The sequence below is a fragment of the Narcine bancroftii genome, chromosome 1 (genome assembly GCF_036971445.1).
Source record: "Narcine bancroftii isolate sNarBan1 chromosome 1, sNarBan1.hap1, whole genome shotgun sequence".
Taxonomy (NCBI): Eukaryota; Metazoa; Chordata; class Chondrichthyes; order Torpediniformes; family Narcinidae; genus Narcine; species Narcine bancroftii.
This window is the reverse complement of record NC_091469.1, coordinates 166,317,217-166,336,647: the sequence shown is the minus strand read 5'-3', so window position 1 is coordinate 166,336,647 and position 19,431 is coordinate 166,317,217. Positions and strand designations below refer to the sequence as shown.

General features: G+C 44.0%; 1 protein-coding gene across 5 annotated transcripts in view; it reads right to left on the bottom strand.

The window, feature by feature from the left end:
- Window positions 1-19,431, bottom strand: part of LOC138735925 (nipped-B-like protein) — a 1,086,099-nt gene that overhangs the window by 261,593 nt on the left and 805,075 nt on the right. For all 5 annotated transcript variants that reach the window (XM_069884602.1, XM_069884605.1, XM_069884611.1 and 2 more), the window contains 2 exons: window positions 16,524-16,562; window positions 543-691 (listed from right to left, as the gene is read on the bottom strand). In XM_069884602.1, coding sequence (XP_069740703.1) covers window positions 543-691; window positions 16,524-16,562 — 188 coding nt within the window. The remainder of the gene's footprint in view (window positions 1-542; window positions 692-16,523; window positions 16,563-19,431) is intronic.

The window sequence follows — 19,431 nt, the reverse complement described above, 5'->3', positions numbered from 1 at the left end:
TTGATAAGTTAGCCAGGGCAACAAAGGTTATAGGGAGAAGGCCAGGCAGTGAGACTGGGTGGGAAAATGTATCAGTTCATGAATGAATGGTGGGCAGACTTGATGGGCTGAATAGCCTATTTCTGCTCCTATGTTCATGGTATATGTATAGTCCGATGATATAAATTGGGACCTTCCTTAATCGGGTCTACCAGGGACATTTTGGGCCTCTTTTTGGCCATCCCAGTTCAAATCAGCTACCTTAGAGGAGTCCAAAAGACAAAGCGCTCAGTATTGTGCAAGGTAGGTGTGCCAATTTAACTTCGGCATCATCCAAACAAGATGCTGAGGGTTTTTATCACAAGAGTGCCCAGTTACACAGTTCCTGCTCAAGACCTCCATTAACACTCAGCATCTAACAGGAAAAACTCAACACTAAAGAATTCTTTGATTGAAAAAAAGGAAAACAAAATTTGGTGCAAGTGTAAGTGTAAGTGTGCAGCCCAAGTAGAGAAGAGCGCATAAAGAAGCAGTAGGAAATGAGGGGGGCTGAGACGAGTTACCTGCAGGATTGTCGTGTCTGTGAGAAGCTGGATCTCCAGCAGTTCCGACATGTTAGACACGATGTCACACACTCTGTTGTAAAGCATGACGATCACTCTTTGCTTGTGGCTGGAGTACTTTGCTCGCTTGGCTCTTGAACTGCCACCTTCTGCAAAAAAAATTATCAATTGATAACAATCAGAACTAAAGAAAATGAAGCTTCAGGGAAGCCCATTTAACTTTTAGGAAATCTGCTTCATCGCTGAGAAAACTATAGTTTATCATGGTTTGTTCTTCACCCTTCCCAACCCCCACTCTCCTATCGAGTTTAAAACACAACTTCAGCGGGAACATCTGAGTCAAGAGTGATTCCTTATCTCATGGCAAAGGGCATTACTATTTCCTCATCCCTCAAGTCATCTGTGACCAGAAGCTTAACTGAATTCACCCTATAAATAGGAAATGTCACTGTTCTGAAATGGCTCAGTTACTCTCTCGAAACACACCAACATCCTGAGGTTCCTGCAGTCTATGAATCACCAATCCACTAGTGTCAACATTGCTGACAGTACCTTGGCACTTTGAACTCTCTTCAACCATCAAGTTCCAACCTATCCCAATCCCATTGTGGCCTTCTTTGCCTTGGTGATTTAATTCCTCACAAGTTACTCTTCAAATGTAGTTAAAAAAGTAAACACAATGCCAGAGAGTTCCTACCTCTACTACCTACTCATGCCATGCACGGCACACGGTCACCACCTTCAGGGTGAAAAAGTACAACCTCATATCCTCTTCCTCCTCACCTTAAACCAACACCAACAGCTGTCGGGCTCTTGAACCATATAACCAGCTGGAAAATTGGAATGAGAAAGGACGGACGGAACTGAATACAGACAAGTGTGAGATGTTGCATCTTGGAAAGACAAACCAAGGTAGGATATACACGGTAAATGGTAGAGGAGAGGGATCCGAAAGTGCTGCTACATAGTCACACGTAGATAGGGTGGTAAAGAGAGATTTTGGCACATTGACCTTCATAAATCAAATAATTGAATGTGGGAGCTGGGATGTTATGGTAAAGTTGTATAAGACATTGATGAGGCAAAATTTTGTGTCCTGTGAACAGCTTTGGCCACCTAACTATGGAAGATATCAATAAAATTGAGGGTACAGAGAAGATTTCCTCGGACTAGAGAAACTGAGTAACAGGCAAAGGTAAAACAGGTTCGGACTTTATTCCCTGGAATGTAGAGAGGAGGCAGAATAATAGATCACCGCAGACTAGAAGGGCCGATGGGTTGTTTACTGTACCGTAATTTTCTACGGTTCTCTGTTCTATGGTATGTGCCTTGACCTCCCAAGTGCAGATCCTCAGAATTAAATTCTATCTGCTGCTGTTCTGTCCCATTTATCAGCTCATTTCTATTGTTCTGTAACCAATGACTCTGAGCCACGTTATCAATATTCTTCAACGTTCCAGGGAATAAAGTCCTAACCTGTTGAACCTTTCCTTCTAACTCAGTTCCTGAAGTCCAGGCACCATCCCAGTAAATCTTCTCTGCCCTCTTTCTATCTTATTGAGATCTTTCCTGTAGTGAGGTGAGCAAAACTGCACACAATCCCCCAAATGTGGCCTCACCAATGTTTGATTCAATTTTACCATAACATCCCAACTCTCATACTCAAAAACTCTCTTTACAACCCTGTCCACCTGAGACGCCACTTAGAGGGATTTATGTTTTCATATTCTCAGATCCCTCTATTCTACCCCACTCCTCAGTGCCCGACCATTCACCGTGTACGTCCTTTCTTGGTTGGTCCTTCCAAAAGGCAATACCTCCCACTTGTCTGCATTAAATTCCATCGGCCATTTTTCCAGCTGGTCCAGATCCCTCTGCAAACTTTGAAAGCCTTCTTCACTGTCCACAACGTCTCCCATCTTAGGGTCACCTGTAAACCTGCTGATCCAATTGACCATGTTATCATCCAGATCACTGATATGGGTGACAAAGAACAAGGGTCCCAGCACCGATCCCTCAGGTACAGCACTAGTCACAGGCCTGCAGCCTGAGAAGGAACCATTCACCACGACTCTCTGCCTTCTCCCGTCCAGCCATTGATGAACTACTGCTCTGTCATCCACAAACTAGTCGATTCTGCTTGAACTGAATCTGCCAGTGCAGTCGTGAGTCAGCAGTAGCAGGTTGAGCACACAGCCATGCCAGTGCCACGCCAGTGCTATGCCAGTGCCATGCCAGTGCCATGCCTAGCCATGCCTGAGCTACGCCAGTGCTCAGTGTGTTGGGTCTTAAGGTCTTGTTATAAACCCGGACTGACTGTGGTCTTTCAGTCAAGGAGTGCAGAATCCAGTGGTAGAGTGGTGTTGAATCCTAGCAACAAGAGTTTATCCTCCAGCCTCTGAGGTAGGATCGCATTGAATGCCAAGCTGAAGTCAATAAATGGCCTGGCGTATCAGGCCTTGTTCTCCAGGTGGGCCAGGATGGTGTGAAGGATCATGTGTTGACGGAAAGTAAACTTTTGTCAGACAAAATTTCCCAACCACAAAGCCATGCTGACTACCCCCCATCAACTCCTGAATTTCCAAGAGCATGTTAATTCTTTACCTCAGAATTGAGCCAAATAATTTCCCAACCAGATACTAGACTCACTAGCCTGTAATTACCTCTTCATTCTTAAACACCAGTAGCAGATTTGTTGTCTACCAGTCATCTGACACTTCACTTGTGGCTAGCGAACATTTAAAAATAGGGCAAGCCCTTTTCATTCTTCTCCCTTGTCTCCTTTAAACCTGACTCTGATTCTACAGCAACCTTGAAATATCTTCAGGCTTTTCTGCCCACTGGGCCATTTAATAATGTTAATAGGCTTGATATTCACCCTACGAACTACAATGCAGATAATTAATATTTAAGACTTCCCTCATGTCCTCCGGATTTATGCAGATTACCCCTCTATTCCCTAAAAGGCTCTACTCTTTCCTAAATTACCCATAATAATAAAATTTCTTAGAATTTTCCTTAATTTTGATTGCCAGCGAAATATTGTATCCTTTCTTTACCCTCTCAAAGAATAGTAGGTAAGTTACTGGACCAGATATACAAATACACGGGTAAACAGGAACTGGCTTTGTGAGTGGTAGGTCACATCTAACCAATCATTTTGAGTTTTTCCTAGAGGTTACCAGGAAAGTTGATAAAGGAAATGCAGTGAGTATTATCTACGTGGTCTTTTGGAAAGTCTCTGACAAGGTCCCACGTGGAAGATGGGTCAAAAAGGTTCAGCCACTCAGTATTCAGGGAGTAGTTATAAACTGGAGGGACATTAGTTTTGCGGGAGAACTGAGAGAGGGGCAGTAGTTGATTAATTCTCTGACTGGATGCCTGTGACAAAGTGGTATCTTCTTGGATCAGGACTGAGTCCATTGTTGTTTGTCATCCATTTCAACTATCCACAATGATGGGATCACAAAGGCTGGCCAGCGGCTAACCTTTGTGAGGTGTCTCAGGAGATTTGGTATGTCACCGAAGACTCTTGTAAACTTCTACGGGTGTACCAGTGAAAACATTGTGGCTGGCTGCACCAGTGCCTGGTACAGAGGCACCAAATCTCAGGTCAAGAATAAACTCCAGAGGATTGTTAACTCGGCCTGCAAAAACACAGGCACCAATCGTCATTCCATTGAGGACGTTTACATGAGGTGGTGTCTTAAAAAAGCAGCCTCTATTCTCAAAGACCCCACCACCCAGGCCAGGCCCTCTTCACTCTGCTACCATCGGGAAAAAAGTACAGGAGCCTAAAGATGAGCACTCAGCGGCACAAGGACAGCTTCTTCCCCTCCGCCATCAGATTCCTGAATGACCGATGAACCCCATAGACACGGCCTGACTTTTCATGCACTGTTATTTTTACTTGTAAGATGGTTATAATCTGAAAGTTTACACTAGGCTGCTGTCACAAAACACAATTTCATTTTGATTCTGAATGATAATGTGGTAAATTGGATCAGCAAGTTTGCAGGTGTGACTGAGATTGCATGTGTAAAAACAGTGAGAAAGACTCTCAAAGCCTGCAGTTGGATCAGAACCGGTTCGAAAGAAGAACTATAAAATGGCAGAAGGAATTAAATGCTGATAACATTGGGGAACTGCAGAATGTGGCAGAACAGAGGGATCAGGGATACAGATACAAAATTATTTGAAAGTATTGTCACAGATTGTAAAGAGAGATTTTGACATTCTGGCCTTCATATATCAAAGCATCGTGTACAGGAGTTAAAGAAGAAAATGTTGATGCTGTGATTGTGCTTTAGTACACAAAATAGTTGGAGAAACTCAGCAAGTCACCCAGTGCCCACAAAAAGCAAAGATAAATAACTAATTTCTTGGACCTAGGCCCTTTGTCAAGATATGGTTAAAAAGCAGGTAGGTGCCTGACGAAAAAGGTGGAGGGATGAAAGAAGGGGCAGAGGGAGGAGCACATCCCCACAGGCAAAGGGTCATAGGTCGACATGGGTGGGAGGGCAGAAGAGAAAAAAAAGAGAAAAGTGATATCCACTTCTGGATGCTGCGTGGTCTGCTGAGTTTCTCCAGAACCTTCGTGGATTGAGGACAGGAGTTGGAATGTTATGTGGAAGATGTATATTGTGCAGTTTTAGTCATACACCTACAGAAAACACCAATAAGACTGACAAAGGTGTGGAGAAAATTTACAAGACTCTTGCCAGGATTTGAAGAGCTGATTTATAGAGAAAGGTTGAATCAGTGAAGACTTTATTCCCAGGTACATTGGAGAATGAGGGCAGATTTGATAGCGGTACATAAAGTTATTTTGTCACTGACAAAAGGCAAAGGAGGAAAAACCCAACACCCAACCCCAACTAAACAATTTTCCCCTGCAGCCGCTGCAACCGTGTCTGCCTGTCCCGCATCGGACTTGACAGCCACAAACGAGCCTGCAGCTGACGTGGACTTTTACCCCCTCCATAAATCTTCGTCCGCGAAGCCAAGCCAAAGGAGAACATAAAGTTATGAGAGTATCAGATAGGGTAAGTTCAAGCTGGCTTTTTCCCTTGAGATTGGTTGAGACTAGATGACGTGGATTAAGAGTGAAAGTTTTAAAGGGAACATTAGGGGGAACTTTATTCAGAGGGTGAAGCAGAGGTGGCAAACACATGTTCGATCTGAACATTTAAGAGAAATTTGCATAGGTCTGTGGATGGAAAAAATATGGAGACGACAGTCTGGGTTCAGGTTAATGAGACTACGTGGAATAAATAGTTTGGCATAGACTAACTAGATGGTCCGAAGGGCCTGGCTCTATGCTGTATTGTTCTATGGTTTTATACACAGTAGATCACTTACTGGGAAAAGGCAGATGAAGTTTGACCCAACCAAAAAGGAGGTGTTGCAGGTGAAATGTAAGGGGAACGTATTCAGTTCTCAGCAGATCTCTTCAAAGTCTTTATGTGCAGACGGATCTTGGAGCCCAAGTCCATGTATTCATTGAAAGTAGCCACACAGGTAGACAGGGTGATAAAGGCTTATGATGGGACATCACCCAGACATGTGGGCTGAAGGGCCTGTTCCCATGCTGTTCTCGTCTATGTTTCATTTTCTTCACCACCCTGTCAGCCCACTTTTGGGAACAGAGTACTTGTACTCGAGGTCTCTCTGATTGATAACTTTCACCCAGTACCTAACATTTACTCTGTATGTTCATCCCTGGTTTGACTTGACAAAATGCAACACCTCAAACTAATCTGAATTAAATTCTTTGGTCCAGTTTCTCAATTCATGTAGGTTTTGATGCACCCTCAAATGCCATTCTCCACTCTTCATCAATTTGGTTTCACCTGCAAGAATATCCACCATGTTACCTCCATTCTCATCCAGGTCATTAAATAAACAACCATGGGCCCTGCACAAATATAAAACACAGCAGCAGGGCCCAGGCAGGAAAGAAAGGCAAACAAACTGGGCAATGCAGAAAGAGCAAAGTACGAGTCCTTGAACGAGACTCTGATTGAGTTTCTCGTCAATCCTGAACTTGTCCTAGACTCTCCCACCAGAGGGAAAAAACCTTTCTATTTCTACGCCGTCCATGCCTTCCAACATTCAAAATCCTTCATTGAGATCCCCCTCATTCTCCTAAATTCCAACACTATGATGTTGTGGCTGTTACTGAAACTTGACTGGAAGAAGGGCAAGATTGGTTGATGCAGGGGCTTAGGTGTTTTGAAAGAAATAGGTTGGGAGGTAGAAAAGGAGGGGGTGGAGGGAAAGTAGCATTACTGGTCAGGGATAGTATCACAGCTGTAGAAAGGGAGGAGGCTGCAGAGGGAGTGTCCACAGAGTTGGTGTGGGTGGAAGTCAGAAATAGGAAGGGAGCTCTCACCATGCTAGAAGTCGTCTATAGGCCCCCAAATAGCCCTCGGGACACCAAGGGGCAGATCAGCAGGCAGATTTTGGAACGGCGTAGGAAATACAGGATTGTAGTTATGGGTGATTTCAATTTCCCTGATATTGACTGGCATCTCCTGACTGCAAGAGGGATGGATGGGGCTGAGTTTGTCAGGTGTGTACAAGTAGGATTCCTGACCCAGTATGTGGAGCGGCCAACAAGAGGAGGGGCCAGACTGGATCTGGATCTGGGGAATGAACCTGGTCAGGTGGTGAACCTCTCAGTGGGGGAGCATTTTGGTGAGAGTGACCATAACACCCTTAACTTCAGCATAAGCCATGGAAAAAGATAAATTGGAAAGTGCCTAATTGGAGAAGGGCTAATTATGAGGGGATGAGGCAGGAAAAACCGAGCGTAATTGGAAACAGATGTTCAAGGGTGAAAGCACAGAAGTAATGTGGAGGTAGTTTAGGGACCACGTGCGCTAGGTTCAGGAAAGTTTTGTCCCACAGGAACAAGGTAAAGATGGTAGGAAAAAGGAACCATGGCTGATGAAACAGTTCAGGCAACTAGTCAAGAGGAACAACGAAGATATGTTAGATATAGGAAGTAGGAAACAGGAAGGGCTCATGAGAAGTATATGGTAGCTAGGAAGGAGTTTAAGAAAGGACTTAGGAGAGCTTGAAAGGAGCACGAGAAGGCCTTGACATGCAGAATTAAGGAGAACCCCAAAGCATTCTATGTGTATGTGAAGAACAGAAGGACGACAAGAATGAAGATGCAGTCAGAATTGGATAAAGGAGGCAACGTGTAAGAGAAAAGGACCTAGTGTGGTTATAATTGAACAGGGCTGTGTGCTGAACAATGTGGAGATTAAGGAAGAGGAAATGTTGGATCTTCTTAAAAAGATCAAGATTGACAAGACCCCAAGGTCGGACAGGATCTACCCAGGCTGCTGTAGGAAATGAGAGATGAGACAGCTGGGGCAGTAGCTACAATCTTTGAATCCTCTTCGGCCACAGGAGAGGTGCCGGAGAATTGGAAAATGGCAAATGTAGTCCCCTTATTTAAAAAGGTAACAGGGAGAATCCTGGGAATTATAGACCGGTAAGTCTTATGTCAGTGGTGTGCAAACTATTGGAGTGGATTCTGAAGGATAGGATCTATGAGCATTTAGAGAAGTCCAGTTTACTCAAAGATAGTCAACAGGGCTTTGTGAAGGGAAGGTCACGCCTCAAAACCCTAATTGAGTTTTTTTGAGGAGGTAACAAAAGAAACTGATGAAGGTAGGGTGGTATATGTGGAGGATATGGATTTTAGTAAGGCATTTAACAAGGTCGCCCATGAGACTACCTCAGAAAGCCATAAGTCATAGGTTGTGTGGATTAAAAATTGGTTTGCATGTAGAAAGCAGAGAGTAGTAGTGGACGGAAAGTTTTCTGCCTGGAGGTCGGTGACTAGTGGAGAGGCTGGAGGGAACCGTTCTGGGAAGGTCGTGACTCACAAGCTTAATTGAGGTTTTTGAGGAGGTAACAAAAGAAATTCACGACGGGGTTGGTCGGTAGATGTGGTTGACGTGGATTTTAGCAAGGTATTTGACAAAGTTCCCCATGAGAGACTAATTCAGAAAGTCATGAGGCACAGGATAGTGGAACCATGGCTGTGTGGATAAAAAATTGGCTTGTAGGAAGAAAGCAGAGAAAGCAAGAAAGAAGGAAAGTATTCTGCCTGGAGGTCAGTAACTAGTGGAGTTCCACAAGGATCTGTTCTGGGACCCCTGCTCTTTGTGATTTTTATAAATGTCCTGGATGAAGAGGTGGAAGAATATGTCAGTAAGTTTACGGATGAAATGAAGGTTGGAGGAGTTGTGGATGGAGCTGAACGTTGTCGAAGGTTACAAGAGGATATAGACAGGATCCAGAATTGGGCAGAAAAGAGGTGGATGGAATTCAATCCCAATAAGTGTGAGGTGATGCATTTTGGAAGGATATATCAGAAGGCTGAGTATAAGATTAATGGTCGGTTATTTAAGAGTGTTGATGAACAGAGTTCAAAGTCGCCGCATAGTTAGTTAAGAAGGCCTATGGGATGCTAGATTTCATTAATGGGGGATGAGTTCAGGAGTAGAGAGGTCAAGTTACAACTCTACACATCTCTGGTAAGACCACAGTTAGAGTATTTTGTTCAGATCTGGTCACCCCATTGTCGGAAGGATGTGGAAGCTATGGAGAGGGTGCAGAAGAGATTTCACAGGGTGTTGCCTGGATTGGAAAATAAGTCTTATGAGGCAAGGTTAGCAGAGCTGGGACTTTTTCACTTTGGAGTGTAGAAGGATGAGAGGAGACTTAATAGAGGTCTATAAGATTATGAGAGGCATAGAGAGGGTGGACAGTAGCACCTGTTTCCCAGGGCAGGAACAGCAAGTACCAAAGGACATGTGTACAAAGTGAACAGAAGGAAGAAACATCAGCGGTTTTTACACAGAGAATTGTGGATACCTGGAATGCCTTGCCAAGGATGGTGGTGGAGGTTGGAACTTCTGGACATTTAAGAGACTCATTGAAAGCTACATTAATAAAAGAAAAATAGAGGGTTATGGGGTAGGGAGGATTTAGTACTTTTTTTAAGGAAGGAATATATGGGTCAGCACAACATTGAGGGCCGAAGGGCCTGTCGCACTGTATTGTTCTATGTTAAATCAGAGGCACAGCGGGACTTGGGAATCCTTGTCCAAAACATCATCTTCCATGTAGGCACGTGGTGCTAGGAAAGCAAATGAAATGCTGGCATTCATTTCAAGAGGGATATGATGATGAGGCAAAAAAGGCCATTCCAAGACCATGCTTGGAATATTGTGAGCAATTTTGTGCTCCATAATTAAGGAGGTGATGGTATAGCAGAGGGTCCAGAGACATTTACCAGCTGATCCCCAGAGTGAAAGGATTTTCATACATGGGGTGTTTAATGGCTCTGGGATGGTACTCACTAGAGGTTAGAAGAATGCGGGGATCTCACTGAAACCTAGCGAATTCTGAAAGGCCTGGATAGAGTGGATGTGGAGAGGATGTTTTCAATGGTGGGGGAGTCTGGGACCAGACACAACCTCAGAACACAAGCACGTCCCTTTAAAACAAAGATGAGGAACAATTATTTTACCCTGTGGAATCGTTGCCATGGACAACTGCAAAGGCCAAGACATTCTGGATATTTAAAGGCAAAAGTCGATACATTCTTGATCAGGAAGGGAGTCAAGGATTGTATTCTTTCGAGAAAAAGGATAGCAAGGGACAAAAATTGGTCCTCTTAACAATTAGAGTGGTCATCTATGCATCGATCCGAAGAAATTGAGAATTTATGGCCACTGGAATCGCAGTGGACTTGACGAAATAACCACGCAAGACGTTTTTAGAGTGAATCAAACGGATTTACTCTTCATCACCACACAACCTCTTAAAAGCCCGAATCACACGCTCGACATGCGCTGACATCATCATGGACTGATGTCACATGGCCGGCCTTCTGGGAATGCAGACCCGCCATAGCGCTGCTACACGCTGCCCCCCAACCCCGCCCCACCCCAAAACTGACAGAAAGGTTTGTGTGTCTTTTAGGCTGTCGACCTCTGCGACGGACTGTCGGCTGCTGCAGTGGGGAAGACTTGTCCACATGAGCTGGTTTAAGCCTGTCGATAGTGAAAGACTGTGGCTTCCCTCCAATGCCCAAAATACAGGTCGATCACTTTGTCTGAGTATCCTATAAGGTCCTTCGTAGGGCGTCTGCAAAGGTTGACCAAATGTTCCCCTTTAGACAAAAACATTTGCAGTTTTTGAGGTGTTCAGGTACAAAAGAAGAGTGCTCTCTGTGTGACAATGCTGGTACAAGGGTCAATTTTCCTACAGTCTCCATTGGCCTGCTTAACAGTTCCTTAGGATCATTGCTGGAGTTGGAATGGTAGGGAACAATCTCCCCTGGAACCACCATCGGTGCGCCGTATACAAGCTCAGCAAATGAAGCTTGGAGGTCCTCCTTTGAAGTTGTTCTAATGTCCAGGGCAGTTCATCAACCCAGTTTGGGCCCTCTAACCGAGCCATCAAGGCTGACTTGAGATGTCAGTGAAATTTTTCCACCATTCAATTGGCCTGGATATGATGAATTGTTATAACGAGCAAGCGAGACAAGGTCATCCACAGCGAAGAAGTAAATTGTGGTCTTCTATCCGAAGTGACATACGCCGGTAAACAAAAACAAGACATCTAGGAAGTGAGGATCGCCCGAGCACAAGTGTCTGCAGTAGCATCTACCATAGGCACGGCCTCGGGCCACCGTGTAAACCTATTACTGTTAAAAGGTAACAGTATCCTCTTGAAACAAGAAGCGGACCAACAACGTCCACAGGGACATGAGTAAAACGCCGAATAACTGCCAAGAAGAACTGTAGTGGTGCCTTAGTATTCTGGTGAACATTTGCTTTCTGGCAGGCAATGTAGGACCTTGCCATTTGTGTAGTGTCTTTTTTAAGACCGTGCCACATGAACCTGTCAGAAACCATACGAACAATCGATCTAATCAATGGATGTGAGAGACCATGCACAGAGTTGAATACTCAACGTTTCCATGATGCCGGAACGACTGGGTGTGGGCGACCCATTGATATATCACAGAGGAGTATTTTGCTATTAATTCCAAACTGGACATCCTTCATTTGCAGGTTCGTGACAGCAGTTCAATAAGCAAAAGCTGTGTAGTCAATACCTTGATCTACAGACGAAACCTCGGTTGGAGCAGAATGGGGAAGTGCATGAGCTACTACATTGTCTTTTCCAGAAATAAGTCGTATTTTTGTTTAGAATTCCGAAATGAATGTTAATTGCCGTTGTGGTCAAGCTGACCAGGGCTCTGTGACCTTGGAAAAGGGCTTGTGGTCGGAGTACAAAGTAAAATCTCTGTCCTCCAAAAAATAACGGAAGTGTCGAATAGACAAGTAAATGGCCAAAAGTTCCTTATCGAAAGCCCTGTATTTCTTCTCTGCTTCTCGAAGATGGCAGCTGAAGAACGTTAACGGTTTCCATTGCCCATTGATATATTGATGAAGTGCACCTCCTACAGCCATACTGGAAGGGTCTATAGAAAGGGCAGTGTCTGAGCACAGTGGCGTGAGTCAGCAAATCTTTCATCTTCAAGAAGGCATTGTTTCCCTCTTCAGTCCAATGGATAATTCTGGTGTTTCTGGACAACAAATCAAAAAGAGGCTTCATGATATGAGCTGCTCCCGGAAGAAACTGATGTTAAAAATGTACCTTTCCCAAGAATTCCTGCTAGCTTTTAACCGTAGCAGGTCTTGAGTTGGTAATGGCCTCAACTTTGGATAGCTGCAGAGTCACACCTTCCTCAGTAATCCTATGCCCCAAGAAATCAATCATTTCTTCTCCAAAAATGCACTTATCTAGATTGATGGTCAATCCAAACTCTTGAAGATGAATAAAAAGTATATGTTGCAAATGTTCTTCCTTAGTCCCACTGGCCACCAAAATGTCGATGAGGTAAGTGAAGACAATGGTCATGCCACATCCTAAAGCATCCATCATCTGTTGAAATGATTGAGCGGCATTCTTTAATCCAAATGGCATTCGTAAAAATTCCAGCTACCCAAATGGGGGGTAATTATTGCTGTTTTTGGAATGTCTACTGGCTCTTCTGGTACTTGGTGACGGCCACGCACCAAGTCTATTTTGGAAAAGATCTTCGCTCCATGCAAATTAGTCGAGAAATCCTGAATATATGGCAGCGGAGAACGATCTGGGATGGTGGCGCCGTTAAGCCGCTTGTAATCTCCACAAGTTCGCCAACCTCCATTGTGTTGGGGGACCATATGTAATGGAGACGCCCAGAGACTGTTAGACTATGAATTATGCCTAGTTCCTCCATCTTGGCAAACCCTTCCTTAGCTAAACGCAGCTCCTCTGGATGCAAGTAGCACATGTTAGCATGGATAGGAGGGCCCTTAGTACAAATACGGTGAGTAACACCGTGCTTTGAGTGGAAAATTGTAGAGTTGTAATGTCAGGGAAATCTTCCAACAGCTTGGAGAATTCATCTATTGGTTTACTTAATGTTTGGAGGCACAGGGCAGGGGGAGAGGCGTCTGTCAGAGGAATGGTCTGAAAAGTAGTTCCATCTATTAGCTGACGCCCTTGTAAGTCGATGAGGAATGAATGAGCCCAAAGAAAATCTGCACCAAGCAAAGGTCAGGATCCTGCTGCTATAATAAATGGCCAAGTGTAGAGATGATTCTCAAACTTGACATTCATTTTCCTGGTGCCGAAGGTCAGAATGATGAAACTGTTAACTGCTCGTAGTTGCAGGGCAGGGGTAGGATGGTGTCTGTCAAAACCGGTGGGTGGAAATACATTAACTTATGTCCATCAGAAATTTTAGCTGGGACAACAGGTCCCATACATACAGTAGGTTTGCAGGTTTCTTGCCAACAGCCGAAGCCCTTTCTGGTGGTTGGCCTGGGCATTTCCCACAAATGGGCAGGATGAAAGGCACTTGCGGGCATTTACTCCCCCACTCCTGTGGTAATAACACCAAGACGAGGTGTTCACATGTTGCTTGTTGTCTTGGGGTGTTGTCTGCTTGTAAGAGCAGTAGAGTGTGACACAGGGTCAATATTGGAGGGGTTGGTTGTGCAGACCTGTCTTTCCTCACTGTGCTTTTTAACCAGCAATAGAACGTATGCCTCTACTACTATAGCCCTTAGGTCTTGAAATGAACAGTTGGATAATAAGAGCCTAATATCATCTGGCATTCGCTCTAAAAAGAGCTTCTCGAATAATATATTGGGCCTTTCACCAGCTGCCAGGAACAGCATTTCATCCATTAGTTCTGAAGGGGTACAGTCTCTTGACTGCCCTTTCCCTGTACTAAAAGTGCTTTTAAAGCATTATACGTAGTGGATCCCGTAGGAAGTCGCCAACCCTCTTAGCGACGGCCTGGTCCAGGGCACTGACAAGATGGTCATAACAGGAGGTGTCCGATTCGACTTTCCGAAGGTGAAGTTGTGCTTCAGCCTGTTGGAACCACAGTTCAGGCTCAGTTGTCCAGAAAGGTGGCAGCTTCACAGCAACGGCAGCAGAGTCCATGTTTGTCCAAAAGTCACCAACTGTGGTCACTGGGATCACAGTGGACACAATAAAATAACCACACAAGGTGTTTTTAGAGTGAATCAAATGGATTTACTCATCATCACTCATGTAACCTTTTAAAAGCCCGAATCACACGCTGTTATCATCACATACTGACATCACATGGTTGGTTTGATGCCTTTTGGGAGTTGTAGTGCCGTCATAGCGCCGCTACAAAGTCTTCAATAGATATTTTGCACTGTCTGTAGAAATGAAGCAATATAGCAGAGAGGTCATGGAGACTATGGAGATTACAGAGGAAGAGGTGATTGCTGTCTTGAGGCAAGCAAGGGTGGATAAATCCCCAGAGCCTGACAATATATTCCCTCAGACCTTGAGGGAGGCTAGTATAGAAATTGCAGGGGATTGAAAATGCCCTTTGCCACAGGTGTGGTGCTGGAGGATAGCTCACGCTGTTCCATTGTTTAAGCAAGGCTCTAAGAATAATCTGGGAAATTATAGGCAAGTGAGTTTGACATCAGTAGCAGGTAAATTATATACGTTGTGCACAGTTTTTTTTTGCATTACTAATAAGTGGTAATTCTGCCTGGCTCGCAGGAAAAAGAATCTCAGGGTTGTATGTGATGCCATGTATGTACTCTGACAATAAATCTGAAATCTTATTGGAAAGTGCTCTAGGAGACTGAATGGATATACAAGCATTTGGACAAATGGGGACTGATGGTCATGTCTACTTAATCTTAGAATTGTTCCAAGAGGTTATTAGGAAAGTTGATGAAGTAAAGGCAATGGATGTTGGACTAAAGGCATGGACTTTTTCCAGCAATGTTGAGTGAGACAAAGGCCTGAGAACACGGATGAAAGGTGCAAAGTTTAAGGGGAACAACAGGGGGAACTTTTTCACTCAGAAGGTGATGTGAGTGTGGATCGAGCTGCTAGCCGAGGTGATAGATCCAGGTGATAGGTCCATGGATGGAAAGGTGTGGAGGGCTCTGGTCCAGATGCAGGACATGGGGTTGAGGCAGAATGGTTTGGCATGGACTACATGGGCTGAAAGGCCATTCTTTGGATTTAATGCTGTCCCTGATTTCCTTCGTTAGCAACAGTTGAACTGCCTTCCCTGTTTTATTGTTATGGCAAACAGAAAGTTCCCCATGACAATCTGTAAATACCTGCCATCAACCTATCATGTGAACCTTGCCAGTCTATCCCAGTCACCTTACTTTAAGTTCTGGAGCCAAATCTCTGAGTTAATGGTGTCGCTCTCCATCCAAATGAAAAGCTCCACCATGTGATGGTCCCTTCTCCCCAAGGTACAACATTCAAGGTTGCTAATTCATCGTGCCTCACTGCATAACACCCAGTCTAGGACTGTGTATTCTCCAGTGGGTTCCTCGATATGTTGACCAAGGAGCCATCTCTTACATACTCCAGGAACTCCTCCATTATAATGCTATCAATTTTGATCTCCCAATCTACGTGCATGTTAACGCTGACAACTGGTGCACGTTGACTGCATGCTTCCCTTAATTCTTGCTTGATGGCATCTGGTATCTCACCGCCTCTGCACACCACTCCCATTAATGCTTTCTGGTTATCCACAACTCAACCCACACAGTTCTCATCTCATCAAGTTTCTGTTCTTCCTTAAATGAATCTCCTGAGCAATGTTCCCCGACCTCCTTCATCTTTCCAAACATTGTGGACCTCGTAATATGAAGTTTAATATGAAACCTGGTCACCCTGAAGCAATGTCTCAGTAATCCCAGTTCATCCTTATTGTGGATGCTCCTGGCATTCCGACAAAGAAACTTCGGGCACCCATCGCCTTTTTAGAATTAGACAGAAAAGTTCACCCCTTTTCCCCTTGCTTTGGAATTTTCACCACTCCCACTCTTTCTTACTTTGGCTGTTCCCATTCTCTCAACCAACTTCTCACAACCAAACTCTCTGCAATATTTTAAAGGACCCATTTCACACCAGTCACACTCTCTTCTCCCCCTTTGTCTGACAGAAGATAGGAGTTTGAAAGCATGGATCTCCTTATTCAAGGGCAGTTTCTTTCCTGCTGTTCTCAGTCTTCAATGCAGCCCTCCTTGGGAAGAGATGATGCTCCTGCACTGTTTAACTGTATTTTTCTCCAAATGCTGCACATTCTCCTGATAACATATGCAACTCTATGACTTAGTGTAATATTTATCCTGCCCTTTGTATTATTCTTGTACTACCATCTCTACTTAAGGCTGGGTGGAATGGCCGAGAGAGCCGACAAAACAAAGTTTTTCAATATATTTGATACACATGGCAATTAACAATTCAATTCCAAGTTGCACCCGACCTTGAACATGAACACCCTCAGCCCGTCATTTAGTTAATGTAAATAATACAAGTCCTATTGTATCTTCAATGATTATTGCCAGAGAAACGGTCACTTACTTGAATGATAACGGTTCTCCTCATGGTGTTTGGACGTTGCTGTGAGGTAAGCAGAAGTAAGTTACTGGTGACTTGACACGCTCCATGACAAATTTGCAATTCAACACATTGGCAAATCCCAGTGAAGTTACAGGCTACGAATGGCTTTATTCACTGTAGAACAGATTATTTAAAGAAAAGAAACAACTTCCACTGCCACTTTTCATTGTAACACAGAACAAAACGCTGATATAGAGCAATCTTGATCCTGCTTTGTCATTAAACATGATCATGGCTGATCCAAGATTGGCCTCCAAGCTCCTGTGTTCTCCCTATACACTGAGACTTCCTTGCAATTCAAATGTCTGTATGTCTTTTGCTTGAACATTTTCAATGACTCCTTGCTAAAGATAAGATCACCTCATGAATTTGCAGAAACTGGCTCCATCTCACATCATTCATCAACCCTTTCACCCCAGGAATTAACCCAGTCAACCTTCTCAGCATCAACTCCAACACAAGCACGTCCTCCTGAAATATGGAGATTAAAATTGTGGACTGTACAGCTGGTGTGGATCCCACCAGCAGCATGCAAATTTGTACTTTATTTCCCTTACAATGACAACAACATTTCATCAAATGTACTCCACTCATACAAAAAAATACGAGGTTCATTGCCATTCAGTAAGATCAGGACTGACCGAACCAAACCGTAGCTCCCCTTCTATGCCAGATACCTACAGTCCCCAATCCCAATCTATCCAAAATATAACTACAGGTATATATATCCAATTTAAATACTTCTAATCATCAAGACTCCACAACTCTGGGATCAAGGGTTTAACTTGTACACAATACTATATTCCTTCGTACTCCTGTCAGTCTTCTCCTCATCCCCCACCATTCTACTAAACTCCTGAGAATACAGACTCAGTCCTCTCTTCATAGGGCAATCCTCTCAACCTGAGACTGAGCCTTGTGAATCTCTAATGTTTTCAATACTACTACATCCTGTCTTAGCTAAAGGGACTAAAACTATGTGCAGTGTTCCAGTGGGACCTCACTAAAGCTTTGTAACAAAACCCCGATTTCTAAGCCCCTTTGCAATAAAGGTCAGTATGACATTTTCCCACTGAACTACTTGCTGTGCCTTCCTGCCAACATTTGTTATTCATGCAGGAATACATCTAGATCTCTCTCTACTTCATTCATTTGTCTTCTATCCATTTATAGAACCTGCCTTTTAATTCTGCTTATATCTTACAGTCACATTCTATTCAATAATTGGCTTTTTCATTCTCCTTTTAAAGTGGATGAACTCATATTTACTCATTAGGGTAACTAGCTTCTCACTACACAACCCAACCCATTTATACCCTTCATCCATGTCATTAATAAAGATTACACATATATCAAAGCCCACCAATTGTTAGTTATGGAAAACTATAAGAATGGACCATAAATGTCACCTTGATAGCAGATGAGTCATTTGGGAAGCATGGACCAGAGAATCTATTTCTGGCCAAGTCTGTGTCTGATACGTGAGAATTATTCCAAGTGAACTAGTTCAGGGCAACGTGTTTTCATGAGAGTGAATGTGATGTGCAGCAGGTCCAGGAAACACGGGTTAGCAAGAGGTATTGAGAACTGTCTAAAGAGAAAACACAAGGCAGGAGTAGAATGTAGAACACTACAGCACAGGAACGTGGCTTTGCCCCACATGTCTGTGCTGATGTAATTTGGCCAGGAGATCGGTGATGAGTGAAGTTCCACAGGGATCCGTTCTTGGACCCCTGCTCTGTGATTTTTATACATGACTTGAAAGAACAAGTGGAGGGATAGGTCAGTAAGTTTGCAGATAAGATGAAGGTTAGAGATGTTGTGGATAGTATGGAATGTAGACATGGGGTATACAGGAACTAGACAATACAAAGTTGGGAAAAGAAACGGTGGATGGCGTTCAACCCAGATAAGTGATGCACTTTGGAATATCAAACATGAGGGCAGAGTACATGGTAAATAGCAGGATTCTTAATAGTATGGAGGTGCAGAAGGATCTTGGTGTCCAAAGCCATGGATCCTTCGAGGTTGCTGCACAAGTTGATAAGGGAATTAAGGAGGCAAGTGATGTGCTAGCCATCATCATTAAGAGCCAGGAAGTAATGTTGCAGTTCTCTCAAACTCTAATTAGACCACACTTGGCCAGTAGAGTTCAGTTCTGTTCACCTCATTACATGAAAGATGTAGATGTTTTGAAGAGGGTACAGAGGAGCTGCATGTCTAAATATTTTAAAATGTAAAAATTTACCAGAATGTTGCCTAGATTGGAGAAGGTATATTTGTGAGGCAAGGCTGACGGAGCTGGGGCTTTTCTCTTTGGAGTGACCATGAATAAGAGGTGACTTAGATGTGGCTTAAAAGAGATATAGAAAATTTTGAGGTGCTTAAATAGTGTGGACAGCCAACATCTTTTTCCTGGGACGACAACAGTAAATACCAGAGGACGCTAGTTTAAGTTGAGTGGAGGTAAGTTTAGGGGAGGTGTCTGAACTAAGATTTCTTTCTCACAGAGAGTGATGGGTGTCTGGATTGCATTGTCGGGAATGGTGGGTGCCTGGATTGCATTGCCGAGTGGTGGGTGCCTGGATCTCACTGCCGGAAGTGGGGGGGGTGCCTGGAATGCATTGCCGGGTGCCTGGATTGCATTGCCGGGAGTGGTGGGTGCCTGGATTGCATTGCCAGGAGTGGGGGGTGCCTAGATTGCATTGCTAGGAGTGGAGGGTGCCTGGATTGCATTGCCGGGAGTAGTGGTGGAGGTTGGTACAATAGGGGTATTCATAAAACTCTAAAATAGACACATGGATATAATCAAAATAGAGAGTTATGGGTGTGAGGTGGGGAAGGATTAGACTGTTGTGCAGTAGGCTAA